Raw genomic sequence first — 18243 nt, 5'->3', positions numbered from 1 at the left:
GGACCTCAGACCTGCTCCTCCAATGGGGTTTGATAAGGGGTCCAAGGGGTCTGCTGGTTACACACACACACACACACACACAAAGGAAATGGACTGGGCTGAATGATGAATGTTTATTAATATATTACTATTATTCAGAGATGGGGGACTCGAGTCACATGACTTGACTCGAGTCGCAAACCAGTCTTCAGTACCTGAGGTACCTCCCCACAGCCAAGGTCTGGTCCCCTGTGGAGAGGGGGGCTTGTCTGGAGCTCCACTACACTGCAGCAGAGGGGCTTGTTTAAGCACACGCTTAAAGTCACACGTTAGAGCACACGCTTAAAGTCACACGTTAGAGCACACGCGTAAAGCCCCCCAAAAAAGGCTCTTCTGTGCCGGTGCCCCTAACTGGTACACGAACACGCCCCCCCCCAGGATGAGTGTGAGTCCTGTAACGTGGGTGTGAGACACCCAGACCGCAGCGCACCCGTTCTCCTCGCCTGTCTCCCGTCCTCCTCGCCTGTCTCCCGGCTCTGACTTAAATGTCCTGCAGAGTCTCTGGCAGAGTTCACAGGCAAGGCTACAGGTGCAGCCGATTACTAATTAGGGTGAGCTTCCCTAGGCAATCACACTACAATACTCTTGTTGTTCATTTAGGAGGCTTGTTATTTGCCACATGAATGATGGAAAAATAAAAATAAACTTTTCATCATAGCCAATGTCTCTTAACTGATTTAAATGTGGAAACTGGGGTAGGTAGGTCATCAGAATTTCATATGACTTGTGACTTGCTTGACTTCTCACCACAGTAACCTGGGACTTGCACATGTGACTTACTCCCACCTCTGCTGTTATTATTAATGACACCTGACCTGAACTTCTATGGACAATTAATGCTGTCAGCCAAAAGGCAAACCTAACAACCAGAGTATTTATAATCTAATAAGAGGTATAAATGGATCCATATAAATGTATAACATCATTCTAATTGAATATTGGATTGCTGTGGGCAATGCAGTCAGATAATGCCATGTTGACCTTACTCTCTCACCTGAAAAAAAATTGTATGTCCAACTATAAAAAACAGACATTTCCAATGAGTGAGGGTTTGTTCCAATGCTTCAATCCACTGTCCATGTACTGTAAATATACCATTATGGTATTACCATGAAGCCCAATTCTAGCAGAATATGAAAGATTGTATATCTATTTTAAGTAAAATAATAAAGTGCATCCAGTTAGCTCTTTAGCTGGCAAGTGTGCAGCAGACTAGCTCATCTCATCACCTCTGAGCTAGCTAGCTTGCTAGTTCTTTGACACTATTCACACCATGGAATTATAGTCAGACACTTTCTAGTCACAATAATAACGACCAATTTGAACCAACTTTCTCTGTCAGAACACTCAGCAATAATATTTGCTAACGTTTCAACTTGCTTACTTTCATCTGCAGACATCTCTGCAAAAACTCTCTCGCGCGCACACACTCACGCACATTTTTTAAATATTCTCCAGCGCTGGCACAGAGCGAAGTGTGGAGATAGGTCTGGCTATGCGAGACTACTGGTGGACTAACGTTACCCCTGGGTAAAATATTTTTGCCTGCTTGTCAGATGTTTGGGAATAATCCGGAATAATTCATTTTTCTTGGGGGGGCGGTGGGTCCCGTTGGGGGGGCGGCGGGTCCCGTTGGGGAGGCGGGCCGCCCTCCCAAGGCAATCGTAGGGGAAACACTGGTGCATTCAGGACAGAAACATGTGTTGTGCTGTCTGGGAAGAGAGAGAGAGAGAGAGAGAGAGAGAGAGAGAGAGAGAGAGAGAGAGAGAGAGAGAGAGAGAGAGAGAGAGAGAGAGAGAGAGAGAGAGAGAGAGAGAGAGAGAGAGAAGAGAGAGAGAGAGAGAGAGAGAGAGAGAGAGAGAGAGAGAGAGAGAGAGAGAGAGAGAGAGAGAGAGAGAGAGACAGAGACAGAGACAGAGACAGAGACAGAGACAGAGACAGAGACAGAGAGAGAGAGAGAGACAGAGAGAGAGACCAACTGAGAGGCCTGCCAACTGTACAAAGACATCAGAGACACATCACACATGAGTCCCCACAGATTACAAACACACAAAAAGATTTTGAAAACATGCCAAATGACCAAACTGCCATATCTGCTGGGTGAAGAACAACAATGTGCAAACACAGCAACCAGATGTGAGAGCTGCTGTGACAGTAAAAGGACGTCTAATGGAACACCACCATAAAGACTGTCAATACGTATCTGCACTATTGGCACCATGCTGATCTCTGTACATAATATTTACACAGTTCTTACACGGGGGGGGGGGGGGGGGGGGAGAAGAGTGTCTCTGTGCGTGCGCGTAGGAGGGCGGTTGTGGCGCAGTAGGTAGAGCTGGCGTCCAATGATTGCAGAGTCGGCAGATCGGCGGTTCGAACCCTGGCTGGCCACGTGTCTAGGTGTGCTTGGGGAAGACACTGATCCCCAAGGCACGGGCCGGCACCTTGCATGGCAGCTTACCGCCATTCATGTGTGAATGAGAGGCTGTTGTAAAGCGCTTTGGAATAAGGGGCTATATAAGTCAGTCTGTATAAGTCATCTATATAAGTCAGTCTGTATAAGTCATCTATATAAGTCAGTCTATACAAGTCATCTATATAAGTCAGTCTATATAAGTCATCTATATAAGTCAGTCTATATAAGTCATCTACAGTATATAAGTCAGTCTATATATGTAATCTATATAAGTCAGTCTATATATGTAATCTATATAAGTCAGTCTATATAAGTCATCTATATAAGTCAGTCTATATGTTACGGTACATGTGGGAATACGGTACATGTGGGAAAACTAGGGTTAGGGTTAGGTGCTACGTCGACTTGGTACATGCTGGCATGTCTAACCCTAACCCTACCCCCTAACCTTAACCGTAGCACCCTAGCACCTAACCCTAACCCTAGTTTTCCCACATGTACCGTATTCCCACATGTACCGTAACATATATAAGTCATCAATATAAGTCAGTCTATATAAGTCATCTATATAAGTCAGTCTATATAAGTCAGTCTATATAAGTCAGTCCATTTACCATTTAGGGGGGGTGACACCAAGTGACAGTGTGACAGGAGGGGCTCTAATTGAGCTCTCAGTGACAGACAGGTAGGATCAGACAGACAGGAACACAGACAGACAGGTAGGAACAGACAGACAGACAGGAACACAGACAGACAGGAACACAGACAGACAGACAGGTAGGAACAGACAGGAACACAGACAGACAGGAACACAGACAGACGGGAACACAGACAGACAGGTAGGAACAGACAGACAGGAACACAGACAGACGGGAACACAGACAGACAGGTAGGAACAGACAGACAGGAAGACAGACAGACAGATAGGAACAGACAGACAGGAACACAGACAGACAGGTAGGAACAGACAGACAGGAACACAGACAGACGGGAACACAGACAGACAGGTAGAAACAGACAGGTAGGAACAGACAGACAGGAACACAGACAGACAGATAGGAACAGACAGACAGGAACACAGACAGACAGGTAGGAACAGACAGACAGGAACACAGACAGACGGGAACACAGACAGACAGGTGGAAACAGACAGGTAGGAACAGACAGACAGGAACACAGACAGACAGATAGGAACAGACAGACAGGAACACAGACAGACAGGTAGGAACAGACAGACAGGTAGGAACAGACAGACAGGAACACAGACAGACAGATAGGAACAGACAGACAGGAACACAGACAGACAGGAACACAGACAGGTAGGAACAGACAGACAGGAACACAGACAGACAGGTAGGAACAGACAGACAGGAACACAGACAGACAGGTAGGTAGGAACAGACAGACAGGAACACAGACAGACAGGTAGGTAGGAACAGACAGACAGACAGGAACACAGACAGACAGGAACACAGACAGACAGGTAGGTAGGAACAGACAGACATGAACACAGACAGACAGGTAGGTAGGAACAGACAGACAGACAGGAACACAGACAGACAGGTAGGAACAGACAGACAGGAACACAGACAGACAGGTAGGAACAGACAGACAGGAACACAGACAGACAGGTAGGAACAGACAGACAGGAACACAGACAGACAGGTAGGAACAGACAGACAGGAACACAGACAGACAGGAACACAGACAGACAGGAACACAGACAGACAGGTAGGAACAGACAGACAGGAACACAGACAGACAGGTAGGAACAGACAGACAGGAACACAGACAGACAGGTAGGTAGGAACAGACAGACAGGAACACAGACAGACAGGAACACAGACAGACAGGTAGGTAGGAACAGACAGACAGACAGGAACACAGACAGACAGGTAGGAACAGACAGACAGGAACACAGACAGACAGGTAGGAACAGACAGACAGGAACACAGACAGACAGGTAGGAACAGACAGACAGGAACACAGACAGACAGGTAGGAACAGACAGAGAGGAACACAGACAGACAGGAACACAGACAGACAGGTAGGAACAGACAGACAGGAACACAGACAGACAGGTAGGAACAGACAGACAGACAGGAACACAGACAGACAGGTAGGAACAGACAGAGAGGAACACAGACAGACAGGTAGGAACAGACAGACAGGAACACAGACAGACAGGTAGGAACAGACAGACAGGAACACAGACAGACAGGTAGGAACAGACAGACAGGAACACAGACAGACAGGTAGGAACAGACAGACAGGAACACAGACAGACAGGTAGGAACAGACAGACAGGAACACAGACAGACAGGTAGGAACAGACAGACAGGAACACAGACAGACAGGTAGGAACAGACAGACAGGAACACAGACAGACAGGTAGGAACAGACAGACAGGAACACAGACAGACAGGTAGGAACAGACAGACAGGAACACAGACAGACAGGTAGGAACAGACAGACAGGAACACAGACAGACAGGTAGGTAGGAACATACAGACAGACAGGAACACAGACAGACAGGTAGGTAGGAACAGACAGACAGACAGGAACACAGACAGACAGGTAGGGACAGACAGACAGGAACACAGACAGACAGGAACACAGACAGACAGGAACACAGACAGACAGGTAGGAACAGACAGACAGGAACACAGACAGACAGGTAGGAACAGACAGAGAGGAACACAGACAGACAGGTAGGAACACAGACAGACAGGAACACAGACAGACAGGTAGGAACAGACAGACAGGAACACAGACAGACAGGTAGGAACAGACAGACAGGAACACAGACAGACAGGTAGGAACAGACAGACAGACAGGAACACAGACAGACAGGTAGGGACAGACAGACAGGAACACAGACAGACAGGAACACAGACAGACAGGTAGGGACAGACAGACAGGAACACAGACAGACAGGTAGGGACAGACAGACAGGAACACAGACAGACAGGTAGGTAGGAACAGACAGACAGACAGGAACACAGACAGACAGGTAGGAACAGACAGACAGGAACACAGACAGACAGGAACACAGACAGACAGGAACACAGACAGACAGGTAGGGACAGACAGACAGGAACACAGACAGACAGGTAGGAACACATTTCCATTCAGGAAGAACTGAAAGCACCACTCTATTCTTTTTTTTCCCTTCTGATTTTATCCCTTTTTCACCCAATTTAGTATCCAATTGTACCCAACCTATTATCCAATTATCCCCTGCCTATTGCGTAGGATCCGCCGCACGACCCCGTGGCCGGCAGCCCCAGAGGAGATAGCCAGGCAGGCTAGCTGTCTGGCTTCTCGAGCCCGACACCGTTATTCCGGCACCCAGGGGGCGGTGTTGCGCGACGGATCCTTGTCCGGAAATAGTCCTATACCCCCCTCGGGAGCGGCCGCTCAATATGCCGCTCCCTGTGAGCCCCGGCCATATCCGGGTCTGGCGAGACCGGGATTCGATCCCAGTCCCCGGTGGGCAGCTTGCACTAGAGGCTAATGCTTAGACCGCTGCGCCACCGCGGGGACACCACTCTATTCTAACACTGCCCCCCCCCCTCCTGCAGATGTGTGGCCCCCTGGTGAAGACGGTGGTCTTGAGGAGGTTCAACCCCCCAGGACGACACCTCCGCCCCCCTCACCAGCCCACCTGGGATGAGCTACTAAGGTGTGGACCCAGGTGCAGAACAGAGGAGACGGGAGGCAAGTTTGTTGAATCATAAATAAAGTCACTCTTTAACTACAGGAATGTCAGGCTACAGAACAACCAAACTACAACATGAAAAACTAAAGAGGAGAAAACACAATGAGAGAAAATAAGAAAGAGAAAGAGAAATAAGAAAGAGCACAAGGCCAATACAACATCTTAACAGATGTTTTATCTGAGAGAGACCCCACACATGAAGATAAAAAAATGTGGTGTGCTCAGATATTCCCAATACAGCACAAAGATCAGTCCTACGACAGTCTAGACTCTAGAGTCTCGTCCCCCAAGCTAGAAATCTCGCGTGATGAAACGTGATCTAACGTAGTACCCTGACTGACCTGTACGAGGCAGCCATGTGCGACAGGGCAAATAAAGTGCAGAAGAACGAAAGTCAGTTCGAAGAAGTCAGCTCGCTTCTTGATTGGCTACATTCCATTCCACGTCACAATCCGACTCAGGAGTTGTCAGTTTTGCCCACTCACAAGAGGACTTTTGATCGTAAATATTGAACATGTTTAATATTTACGATCGTCGGCCCAACCATTTTCCGAGCAGATTGTCGGGAGAAATTGACTCTTAACACACCTCACACCACAGGATAATCTTGTAGGATAATCTTTAGAGCCATCCCATAATCTGGCGTTTGCTGTCCTTGGTCGTAAGGAAGGAAGGGGGGAAATCGGGCCAAAATCGGCCAGATTATCTTTATGTGTGTGCCAGGCATGACTGGTTTAACAACTTTTCATTTCAGTTTTGAGAACACTAACAAATTAATGAAGCAAACAGTCATGAACATATTTTTAATGAGCAGATTTTAATAAAAATATTTTATCAGGATATGGTTAATATTGGTATTGGTACATATGGAAATTATATAGACATGGGAATTATAGCTAGCACAAAAGTACAACCAGACTAGGTCCAGTACAGTAGCTAGGGTTGTAAACCAAAGTAGAACACAAAGTAGATACAAATTATGAAATAAACAAATATCATCATAATACATAAAACATCAAACATAATTTCATACCATAAGGGGTAATATAACTAATAATTTGCAATTATGATGAAGATGTATGAAAACGGTTACAGTTGCAGTCAAAGCCAGGATGTTAACCGTTTAGCTGTTTCTGTAGACTTTCGACTTTGCTTTTATATACCACATTAAAACATGTCCTCCATGCCAATGCTTGGTATCCCGTTGTTCAGAACAACCTCAGCTATATGACCTGAATGATGTACTGTATCAACATAAATGATCCCAAAACACAGAAGAAAACTAAAAACAAATATGCTCCATAAAGCATTTCAAAGGTTTCAAATGTTAGCACAGGTTGTATATAATGGTCATATAAAGATCACATTGAGACATCAAGCAATATACAATTATTTACCACAGAAAGCAGGGCTGCACCTAGACCACCTGCCACTCTTCTAAACAGGTTATGTCACAGTTAGACAGAGCTACACCTAGGCCACCTACCACTCTTCTAAACAGGTTATGTCACAGTTAGACAGAGCTACACCTAGACCACCTACCACTCTTCTAAACAGGTTATGTCACAGTTAGACAGAGTTACACCTAGACCACCTACCACTCTTCTAAACAGGTTATGTCACAGTTAGACAGAGCTACACCTAGACCACCTGCCACTCTTCTAAACAGGTTATGTCACAGTTAGACAGAGTTACACCTAGACCACCTGCCACTCTTCTAAACAGGTTATGTTTAACAACAGAAACAATAGAGGGAACCTTAGAGGGAAAACTCCCCGGTGGGAAGAAACCTTGAAGAAACCTTGAGAGGAACCAGGCTCAGAGGGGGACCCAGGACCAGGAGTCAGCCCCATCCACACCTCTCAGTCAGCCCCACCCACACCTCTCAGCAGGGGGGAGTCAGCCCCACCCACACCTCTCAGCAGGAGGGAGTCAGCCCCATCCACACCTCTCAGCAGGAGGGAGTCAGCCCCACCCACACCTCTCAGCAGGAGGGAGTCAGCCCCATCCACACCTCTCAGCAGGAGGGAGTCAGCCCCACCCACACCTCTCAGTCAGCCCCACCCACACCTCTCAGCAGGGGGGAGTCAGCCCCACCCACACCTCTCAGTCAGCCCCACCCACACCTCTCAGCAGGAGGGAGTCAGCCCCACCCACAGCTCTCAGCAGGAGGGAGTCAGCCCCATCCACACCTCTCAGCAGGAGGGAGTCAGCCCCATCCACACCTCTCAGTCAGCCCCACCCACACCTCTCAGCAGGGGGGAGTCAGCCCCATCCACACCTCTCAGCAGGAGGGAGTCAGCCCCATCCACACCTCAGCAGGAGGGAGTCAGCCCCATCCACACCTCTCAGCAGGAGGGAGTCAGCCCCACCCACACCTCTCAGCAGGAGGGAGTCAGCCCCATCCACACCTCTCAGCAGAGTCGACATTGACTCTTTGAATCCTCTCTCTCAGGCTTCAACAGTGACTCAGTCACTGATCCAACCTCAGATACCAGCTCAGAATCATACCCTGTCTCTGCTCTGCTGCCTCCACTCACTGTAACACAACAACAACAACAACAACAACAACAACAACAACAACAACAGATCAGAGGCTTTGCTGTCACACTGGAATCACTACAGTATATCATACAGTACATGTACTGTATATGTGAGTCAGAGAACCATACTCACAGCTTAGAGGAGGCTCCATGCTCCTAGCTCCTCTTGCTGACTCAGTCACTGATCCACCCTTAGATACCAGGGGGCTATTCCACGAAGCTCAATAAAGTTCTAAGCCTCGATAAAGTTCTTAGCCTCGATAATGTTAACTTGCGTTCGGTTCCATCAATGTGGCTCAAATAATTCGCTGCTTGGTTGAGCTCCTTCTGAGTCAGATATAATTAGCCTGGTCGCGAAATATTTGTTCCCACTTCACAGATTAGATAGTTTGACTGTGTGATAGATAGATAATTTGATAATTTGAAAGTGTGATCGATCGATAGATAGTTTGATTGTGTGATAGATAACTAGATATTTTGAAAGTGTGATAGATAGATAGATGGATACATAAATTAAAAAGTGTAAAAAATAAAATAAAATGAATAGGTATGTCTATCAACTTGCATTGCTGTTATCACAGCTGTCTGGTTGGCGCAGTGGTTAAGGCAGCCGGCTGGAGTCCCAAAGGTTGCGAGTTCGAGACTTGACTAAGTCACAAGTACATTTAACCGAAGCCTTCATGCAAAGGCTTCAAACACCATTGTAATCGTGTCAGTTCTTGTAAATTAGCCTGCACCATAATTTTATAGCCTACATACTTTTTTAGATGAGATTTTAGATTAGATTCAGACAACGAAATGCAGTAAAAAGTGCGTCTGAAGAGGGATTCGAACCACGTCTAAAAATTATAAATAAATCCTGTGGCAGCGGTCGATACCACTAGGCCATTGTGGCGATATGACGGTTTGTAGCCTGCTGCTGATATCACCACAGTAGTAATATTCATTTATAAAAATATGAACATATAACAATAACTGGGGCTAGTATGACCTACGCATTTAATCGGTCAGCAATGTCTTGCCAAACCATTTCCCTCGCCTTGTTAATTGCGGCAGTATTGCACTATTTTACATCTTATTTTTCCGTCTTCATAAAGATCAATAATTCGGGAATGCTGCGCAAATGTAGTACCCCTGCAGAGTGGAGTATCTTCATTTCGACAGATCGACTCTTCTGGGCTCTTTATGTCTGCGTGCACGCACCCATATCGAAGATTTGTAAGCCTGTCTTCTGTGAACACTGATGACACAAGGCTGATCCTCGTTCGAGGAATCACCTGAGGCTTGAATTCCAATCTCGAGTTGCCTGATCGCCGCATTTATTTCAATCGCCGCTATACTGATCCACCTTTAGTGGAATGGCCCCCTGCTCTGATCCATAGAATGATCGCGCTGGACTGCCTACAAAACACACACACACGAACTGACACGGCTAAAAGATCATACTATAGATGAGAGATAGAATATAGGCCTACATGTGGTACATAATATTGTATTCAGGCACATAAGCTGTTGTGTTACTCACTGTAACACAACAACAACAACAACAACAACAGATCAGATTCTCGGAAAGCTTTGCTGGCACACTGGAAGCACTACAGTACATCAGGTGTGTGTGTGTGTGTGTGTGTGTGTGTGATGGTAGGGAGATGTCAACTTAGACAAAATTCAGATCAAATGTTTGTACGATGTGCGGTTTACAATAGACAACTGTTGCTGTTACTATTGTTGCTGTCTGCTATTGATAACCATTATTCTTTGTGGCAACCCCTAGTACAGGACGGGGAAACCCAGGCTAGAGAACGACACAGACGCAAGGACCAGTTCTGTTAAATAATAGGGCATGTTAAGACAAGTCAGAGAACCATACTCACAGCTTAGAGGAGGCTCCATGCTCCTAGCTCCTCTTGCTGACTCAGTCACTGATCCACCCTTAGATACCAGCTCAGAACCATAACCAGCATCTGGTCTGCTGCCTCCACTCACTGTAACACAACAACAACAACAACAACAACAACAACAACAACAACAGATCAGAGGCTTTGCTGTCACACTGGAATCACTACAGTATGTCATGTACTGTATATGTGAGTCAGAGAACCATACTCACTGTTTAGAGGAGGCTCCATGCTTTTAGCTCCTCTTGGTGCCAGTGAAGGTTGACCCCCCACCTGACTCTCAGGATAAAACACATCTCCACTGTTCACTGCCACCATCTCCTCTATCTTCTCCAGCAGCTCTGTGACCTGAGTGCCATCACCCCTGTTCCTATTGTTGAGGACATGATACCTGTTCCCACATTTCTCAACAAGGCACTGGAGGGCCTTCCCTTCACTCTCAATGAGCTGCTCAATGGTTGGGTCTCCCAGACAGTCCCCACAGGTGAACAGCACTATAGTGTGACTCCACACTCCCTCACTGAGAAGTCTCAGGTGTTCCTCTACTGAACTTCTCATTACCTCAGTGAATGAAAGAACCACCCCTATGACCAGGAGGAGAGTGTGAGGTCCTGGAGGACACAGAGACACACTGCTTACAATCTCCTGTTTAACCAGCTCAGGAGTCAGCTCTACAGGGACATTACTCAACCAGCCTGGAGTGTCGACCACAGTGACCTGCCTCCCTGCTACTTCTCCCTGTCTCTTCACACACTGAGCAGTTCTCCTCAGGTCAAACTCCTCTCTGCCCAGGATGGTGTTTCCTGATGAACTCTTCCCTGCAACCCTGGACCCCAGCAGCACGATCCTCAGCTCTGAGAGATGGAGGGAGTCACCTGGCAGAGAGAGAGAGAGAGAGAGAGAGAGAGAGAGAGAGAGAGAGAGAGAGAGAGAGAGAGAGAGAGAGAGAGAGAGAGAGAGAGAGAGAGAGAGAGAGAGAGAGAGAGAAGAAAGAAGTCAGTTTATTCTCCCCAGCTCACAACAACGGTGTGTGTGTGTGTGTGTTCATATCAAACATTGTGTTTGTGTACCTGACTGAACACCCATAACCACATACTGATGGTTAAATCTCTTGAAATGTTGAAATGGACATGCTTATCTATCTACAGTATATACATGGACATGCTTCGCAACTAGGAAGTGAAGGTGGGGAACTAGGAAGTGAAGGTGCGGGCGGCGCCCCAGCGCCCTCTATCGGCCAGCCGCCACTGGACATGCTTATCTATCTATATACATGGACATGCTTATCTATCTATATACATGGACATGCTTATCTATCTATATACATGGACATGCTTATCTATCTATATACATGGACATGCTTATCTATCTATATACATGGACATGCTTATCTATCTATATACATGGACATGCTTATCTATCTATACACATGGATATGCTTATCTATCTATATACATGGACATGCTTATCTATCTATATACATGGACATGCTTATCTATCTATATACATGGACATGCTTATCTATCTATATACATGGACATGCTTATCTATCTATACACATGGACATGCTTATCCATCTATATACATGGACATGCTTATCTATCTATATACATGGACATGCTTATCTATCTATATACATGGACATGCTTATCTATCTATATACATGGACATGCTTATCTATCTATACACATGGATATGCTTATCTATCTATATACATGGACATGCTTATCTATCTATATACATGGACATGCTTATCTATCTATATACATGGACATGCTTATCTATCTATATACATGGACATGCTTATCTATCTATATACATGAACATGCTTATCTATCTATATACATGGACATGCTTATCTATCTATATACATGGACATGCTTATCTATCTATATACAAGGACATGCTTATCTATCTATATACATGAACATGCTTATCTATCTATATACATGGACATGCTTATCCATCTATACACATGGATATGCTTATCTATCTATATACATGGACATGCTTATCTATCTATATACATGGACATGCTTATCTATCTATATACATGGACATGCTTATCTATCTATATACATGGACATGCTTATCTATCTATATACAAGGACATGCTTGTCTATCTATATACATGAACATGCTTATCTATCTATACACATGGACATGCTTATCTATCTATATACATGGACATGCTTATCTATCTATATACTGTACATGCTTATCTATCTATATAAATGGACATGCTTATCTATCTATATACATGGACATGCTTATCTATCTATATACATGGACATGCTTATCTATCTATATACATGGACATGCTTATCTATCTATATACTGTACATGCTTATCTATCTATATACATGGACATGCTTATCTATCTATATACATGGACATGCTTATCTATCTATATACATGGACATGCTTATCTATCTATATACTGTACATGCTTATCTATCTATATACATGGACATGCTTATCTATCTATATACATGAACATGCTTATCTATCTATATACATGGACATGCTTATCTATCTATATACATGGACATGCTTATCTATCTATATACATTTAATTGACATTTCACACAACAGGGTTTTCTATCTTTGTCATGAACAGAAAAACACTTATAAAGCCAAAGTGTATTAAGTAACTAGTATCACTGTAGTCGTATACTACATAGGGTTGTCATGGTAACGTGTTCATGACAGGGATTTATGATTACACTTATTTTAAGGTAATATTCAAATCAAAACAAATCAAATCAAGTTTTATTTGTATAGTGTATTTCTCTCTCGGAACAGACTGATTAGTATATTGGCGTTAAAAATAAATCCTGCGATCAGGCAACTCGGGATTGGAATTTAAGCCTCAGGTGATTCCTCGAACGAGGATCAGGCTTGTGTCATGAGTGTTCACAGAACACCGGCTTAGAAACCCTCGATATGGGCGCATGCACGCAGACATAAAGAGCCCCGAAGAGTCAAACTGTCGAAATGAAGATTGGTCTTTATGAAGACGACAAATAAGATGTAAAATAGTGTAATACTGCCGCAATTAACAAGGCGAGGGAAATGGTTTGGCAAGAAATTGCTGACTGATTAAATGCGTAGGTCATACTAGCCCCAGTTATTGTTATATGTTCATATTTTAATAAATGAATATTTACTACTGTGGTGATATCAGCAGCAGGCTACATACAACCATATCGTCACAATGGCCAAGTGGTATTGACCGCTGCCATAGTATTTATTCGTCATTTTAAGATGGTGGTTCAAATCCCTCTTCTGCCACACTTTTTACTGCATTTCGTTGTCTGAATCTAATCTAAAATCTCATCTAAAAAAGTATGTAGGCTATAAAATGATGGTGCAGGCTAATTTACAATAACTGACACGATTACAATGGTGTTTGAAGCCTGGAGTAGTAAATCATGTTCTTCTAACTGGACCCTGGATTTGGCATAAATTATTTTTTCTTATGATTACTGATGGATAGATGATTCACTTAGACAGATATATATATATTGTAGCGAACGGAGACTTGGTAGTGTAACTCGCCCCATGCGGGAATCGAACCCCGATCTCCCGCATAACCGACGACCGCGCTAACCATTAGACCAAGAGAGTTAACTCCCTTGGAGGAGCTGTTAACGGGGCCTCATACAGGATCGTTACACTATCCTCACCGTTCGGGAGAGCGTGCCCTCACGCTTCACTATGTCAAGTCCCTCACGTGGACACGCCTCTCCGATGGCCTTCCTTCCATCCCAACTTTCAGACACCAGTGTAGCGAACGGAGACTTGGTAGTGTAACTCACCCCATGCGGGAATCGAACCCCGATCTCCCGCATAACCGACGACCGCGCTAACCATTAGACCAAGAGAGTTAACTCCCTTGGAGGAGCTGTTAACGGGGCCTCAGACAGGATCGTTACAATATATATATATATTGTAAATCGATTTGCATGAAGGCTTCGGTTAAATGTAAAAAAAAAAAAACATTCAATTAAATCAAGTCTCGAACACGCAACCTTGGGAACTCTAACTGGCTGCCTTAACCCCTGCGCCAGCCACATCGCTGTAAAAACAGCAATGCAAGTTGATAGACATACCTATTTATTTTTTTTACACTTTTTTATTTATCTATCGATCTATCTATCACACTTTCAAAATAAGTTATCTATCTATCGATCGATCACACTTTCAAAATATTAAATGATCTATCTATCACACAGTCAAACTATATATCTACCTATCTCGTAAAAAGTGGGAACTAATATTGCCTAAAAGACACTTGACGGAACTGTCGTTCGGGATATAGTTTCCGCCTGTGAGACAATTTTGACGCATGTATTACCTAAACCAACCTCTAAACCTGCTCGCGACCAGAATTACTCAGAAGGATTGGTTGCATAGCAACCAAGCAGCGAATTATTTGAGCCACATTGATGGAACCGAATGCAAGATGAAATTATCGCCAATTAGAAGATAATCTCTCTTAGTGGAATGGGCCCCTGTACACCTGGGCCATATTCCACAAAGCTCGATAAAGTTCTAAGCCTCGATAAAGTTCTAAGCCTCGAAAATGTTAGCTTGCGTTCGGTGCCATCAATGTGGCTCAAATAATTCGCTGCTTGGTTGAGCTCCTTCTGAGTCAGATATAATTAGCCTGGTCCCGACCAGGCTAAAACACAGGCTATAGTCATCCGTGCGTCAAAAAAGGCTCACAGGCGGAAACTAAACCCTGAACGAAAGTTCCTCATGTGTCTTTTAGGAAATATTAGTTCCCACTTCACACGAGATAGATAGATTAGATAGTTTGATTAGATAGTTTGACTGTGTGATAGATAGATAATTTGATATTTTGAAAGTGTGATCGATCGATAGATAGTTTGATTGTGTGATAGATAACTTGATATTTTGAAAGTGTGATAGATAAAACGATAGATCAATAAAGAAAAGAGTGTAAAAAAAAAAAGAAGTAATTGTCTCAACTTGCGTTACCGTCATCACAGCGGTCTGGATGGCGTAGTGGTTAAGGCTGCGGACTCGAGTTCCAAAGGTTGCGGGTTCGAGACTTGACTAAGTCATTCATTATTTTATTTTTTTACATTTAACCGAAGATTTCATGCAAAGGTTTCAAACACCATTGTAATCGTGTCAGTTCTTGTAAATTAGCCTGCACCATAATTTTATAGCCTACATACTTTTTTAGATGAGATTTTAGATTAGATTCAGACAACGAAATGCAGTAAAAAGTGCGCCTGAAGAGGGATTTGAACCACCGATATAAAATGACGAATAAATCCTAAGGCAGCGGTCGATACCACTAGGCCATTGTGGCAATATGACGGTTTGTAGCCTGCTGCTGATATCACCACAGTAGTAAATATTCATTTATTAAAATATGAACATATAACAATAACTGGGGCTAGTATGACCTACGCATTTAATCGGTCAGCAATTTCTTGCCAAACCATTTCCCTCGCCTTGTTAATTGCGGCAGTATTGCACTATTTTACATCTTATTTTTCCGTCTTCATAAAAAATCAATAATTCGGAATGCTGCGCAAATGTAGTACCCCTGCAGAGTGGAGTATCTTCATTTCGACAGATCGACTCTTCTGGGCTGCGTATGTCTGCGTGCACGCGCCCATATCGAAGATTTGTAAGCCTGTCTTCTGTGAACACTGATGACACAAGGCTGATCCTCATTCGAGGAATCACCTGAGGCTTGAATACCAATCTCGAGGTCCCTGAGCGCCGCATTTAATTATAGCGCCGCTATATTAAGCCACCGTTAGTGGAATATGGCCCTGTACACTGTGTATCCAGGAAATGTTCCCTGCATCTTATCGGTGTACACTGTCCACAAATTATTTACAATTATTTCTATGTTGTTGAAACTGCTTCATCCAGCACGGGGCACAGATCCTGGTACAGCCTGGTACTTCAGCTCCCAGGTACTCTCTCCGGTCAACAGAAGATCTCAAGTGCAGTTATGATGCAACAACAACAACAACAACAACACAACAACAACACAACAACACAACAACACAACCTGGTGTCGGTCCTGGTACAGCCTGGTACCAGGTTAACATTGAATTATTACAGTTGGTTCCCTCAACTAGCAAGTGTAAAGGTTTATCTGGGGTATGACTTGTCCAGGAGTGGGTCAGGAGTCAGGACTGAGGAGGTTACCTGGATGATCACCTGAGGCCATTGTTGGATCGAGGCTCATTCAGGACGTCAGAGATCACTCCGCCCTCTGGCTGGGTGGTGACGTCAGAGATCACTCCGCCCTCTGGCTGGGTGGTGACGAGGCCTCCGCGCTGGACTGCCTCCAAAACACACACACACGAACTGACACGGCCAACAGATCATTATATAGATGAGAGATAGAATACAGGCCTACATGTGGTACATACTATTGTATTCAGGCACATAGGCTGTAGTGCATATATTTTTATTTTTACTTTTTATTTTTAAATAAATACATACAGATGTCGTGTTCTCGTGATGTTGTGCGTCCTAAGCTGCAGGTTAAACTAGTAAAGCTTTATTTATATAGCGCCTTTCTTTCTACATGAAATGCAACTCAAAGCGCTTTAGTGTGTGACTGATCTACATCTCTTGTATTATAAACCACAGATCAGGAGGTAGGCTGAATACAAACAACCCAAACCCTTTCAGCTGAGATATTATTGGCTTTGGTGACGTCGTGAAAACTCAAACTCGTCTTCTAACTCAGAAAATAAAGTGAAAGCTGCACCTTTTAACCCCTAAACAATAAACTACATAACATAAAAAATAACTACATCCAACTTTCTGATAAGATAACTATTGAGCAAAACCAGCAGAAATACCTTTTTATACGTTCAGCAGATCGACGACAGCGAATACAGACGTTCAATGTCAACGTGAAAGTGACAAACAACGAGGGGAGGGACTGAAAGCCTGACTGAAGCAGAACCTGGATATTCCAGCAGGGGGAAGCAGAGATCAGAACCTGGATATTCCAGCAGGGGGCAGCAGAGATCTGTGAGACTCAACTGTAGCTTAGAGCCTCAGACAGACTGGTGGCTCTCTGTAGACTGTGATGTCCAGTCTCTCTCTCTGTAGACTGTGGTGTCCAGTCTCTCTCTCTGTAGACTGTGGTGTCCAGTCTCTCTCTCTGTAGACTGTGATGTCCAGTCTCTCTCTCTGTAGACTGTGATGTCCAGTCTCTCTCTCTGTAGACTGTGGTGTCCAGTCTCTCTGTAGACTGTGATGTCCAGTCTCTCTCTCTGTAGACTGTGGTGTCCAGTCTCTCTGTAGACTGTGATGTCCAGTCTCTCTCTCTGTAGACTGTGATGTCCAGTCTCTCTGTAGACTGTGGTGTCCAGTCTCTCTCTCTGTAGACTGTGATGTCCAGTCTCTCTCTCTGTAGACTGTGATGTCCAGTCTCTCTCTCTGTAGACTGTGATGTCCAGTCTCTCTGTAGACTGTGATGTCCAGTCTCTCTCTCTGTAGACTGTGATGTCCAGTCTCTCTCTCTGTAGACTGTGATGTCCAGTCTCTCTGTAGACTGTGATGTCCAGTCTCTCTCTCTGTAGACTGTGGTGTCCAGTCTCTCTCTCTGTA

The 18243-nt window shown here is 44.5% G+C and overlaps 2 protein-coding genes across 6 annotated transcripts in view; one reads left to right on the top strand and one right to left on the bottom strand.

The window, feature by feature from the left end:
• The window catches only part of LOC308165690 (gastrin-releasing peptide receptor-like), a gene marked incomplete at both ends in the record, with an annotated part of 14520 nt that extends 8389 nt beyond the window's left edge, over positions 1-6131 (top strand). Inside the window, one exon of the mRNA XM_080539841.1 lies at positions 6040-6131. Within this exon, the coding sequence (XP_080395967.1) occupies positions 6040-6131 (92 nt within the window). The remainder of the gene's footprint in view (positions 1-6039) is intronic.
• A 2188-nt stretch (positions 6132-8319) lies between these two features.
• LOC308165269 (GTPase IMAP family member 9-like) lies at positions 8320-17533 on the bottom strand. 5 transcript variants are annotated; one of them, XM_080539420.1, is made up of 6 exons: positions 17487-17533; positions 16822-16983; positions 10830-11492; positions 10594-10704; positions 8853-10120; positions 8320-8715 (listed from the first exon to the last, which is right to left on the bottom strand). In XM_080539420.1, exons 2-5 carry the CDS (start codon positions 16859-16861, stop codon positions 10044-10046), a joined length of 891 nt encoding a protein of 296 aa, XP_080395546.1. In that variant the 5' UTR covers positions 16862-16983; positions 17487-17533; the 3' UTR covers positions 8320-8715; positions 8853-10043. The 5 variants fall into 5 exon arrangements, 4 of the variants coding, with proteins under 4 accessions (XP_080395546.1, XP_080395544.1, XP_080395545.1 ...); XM_080539418.1 differs by lacking the exon at positions 8853-10120 and having other exon boundaries at positions 16505-16983; XM_080539419.1 differs by having other exon boundaries at positions 8853-10704.
• Between the last annotated feature and the right edge of the window lie 710 nt (positions 17534-18243).

The sequence above is a fragment of the Nansenia antarctica genome (genome assembly GCF_963989245.1).
Source record: "Nansenia antarctica genome assembly, chromosome: 9".
Taxonomy (NCBI): domain Eukaryota; kingdom Metazoa; phylum Chordata; class Actinopteri; order Argentiniformes; family Microstomatidae; genus Nansenia; species Nansenia antarctica.
This window is presented reverse-complemented; position numbering and strand designations above follow the sequence as displayed.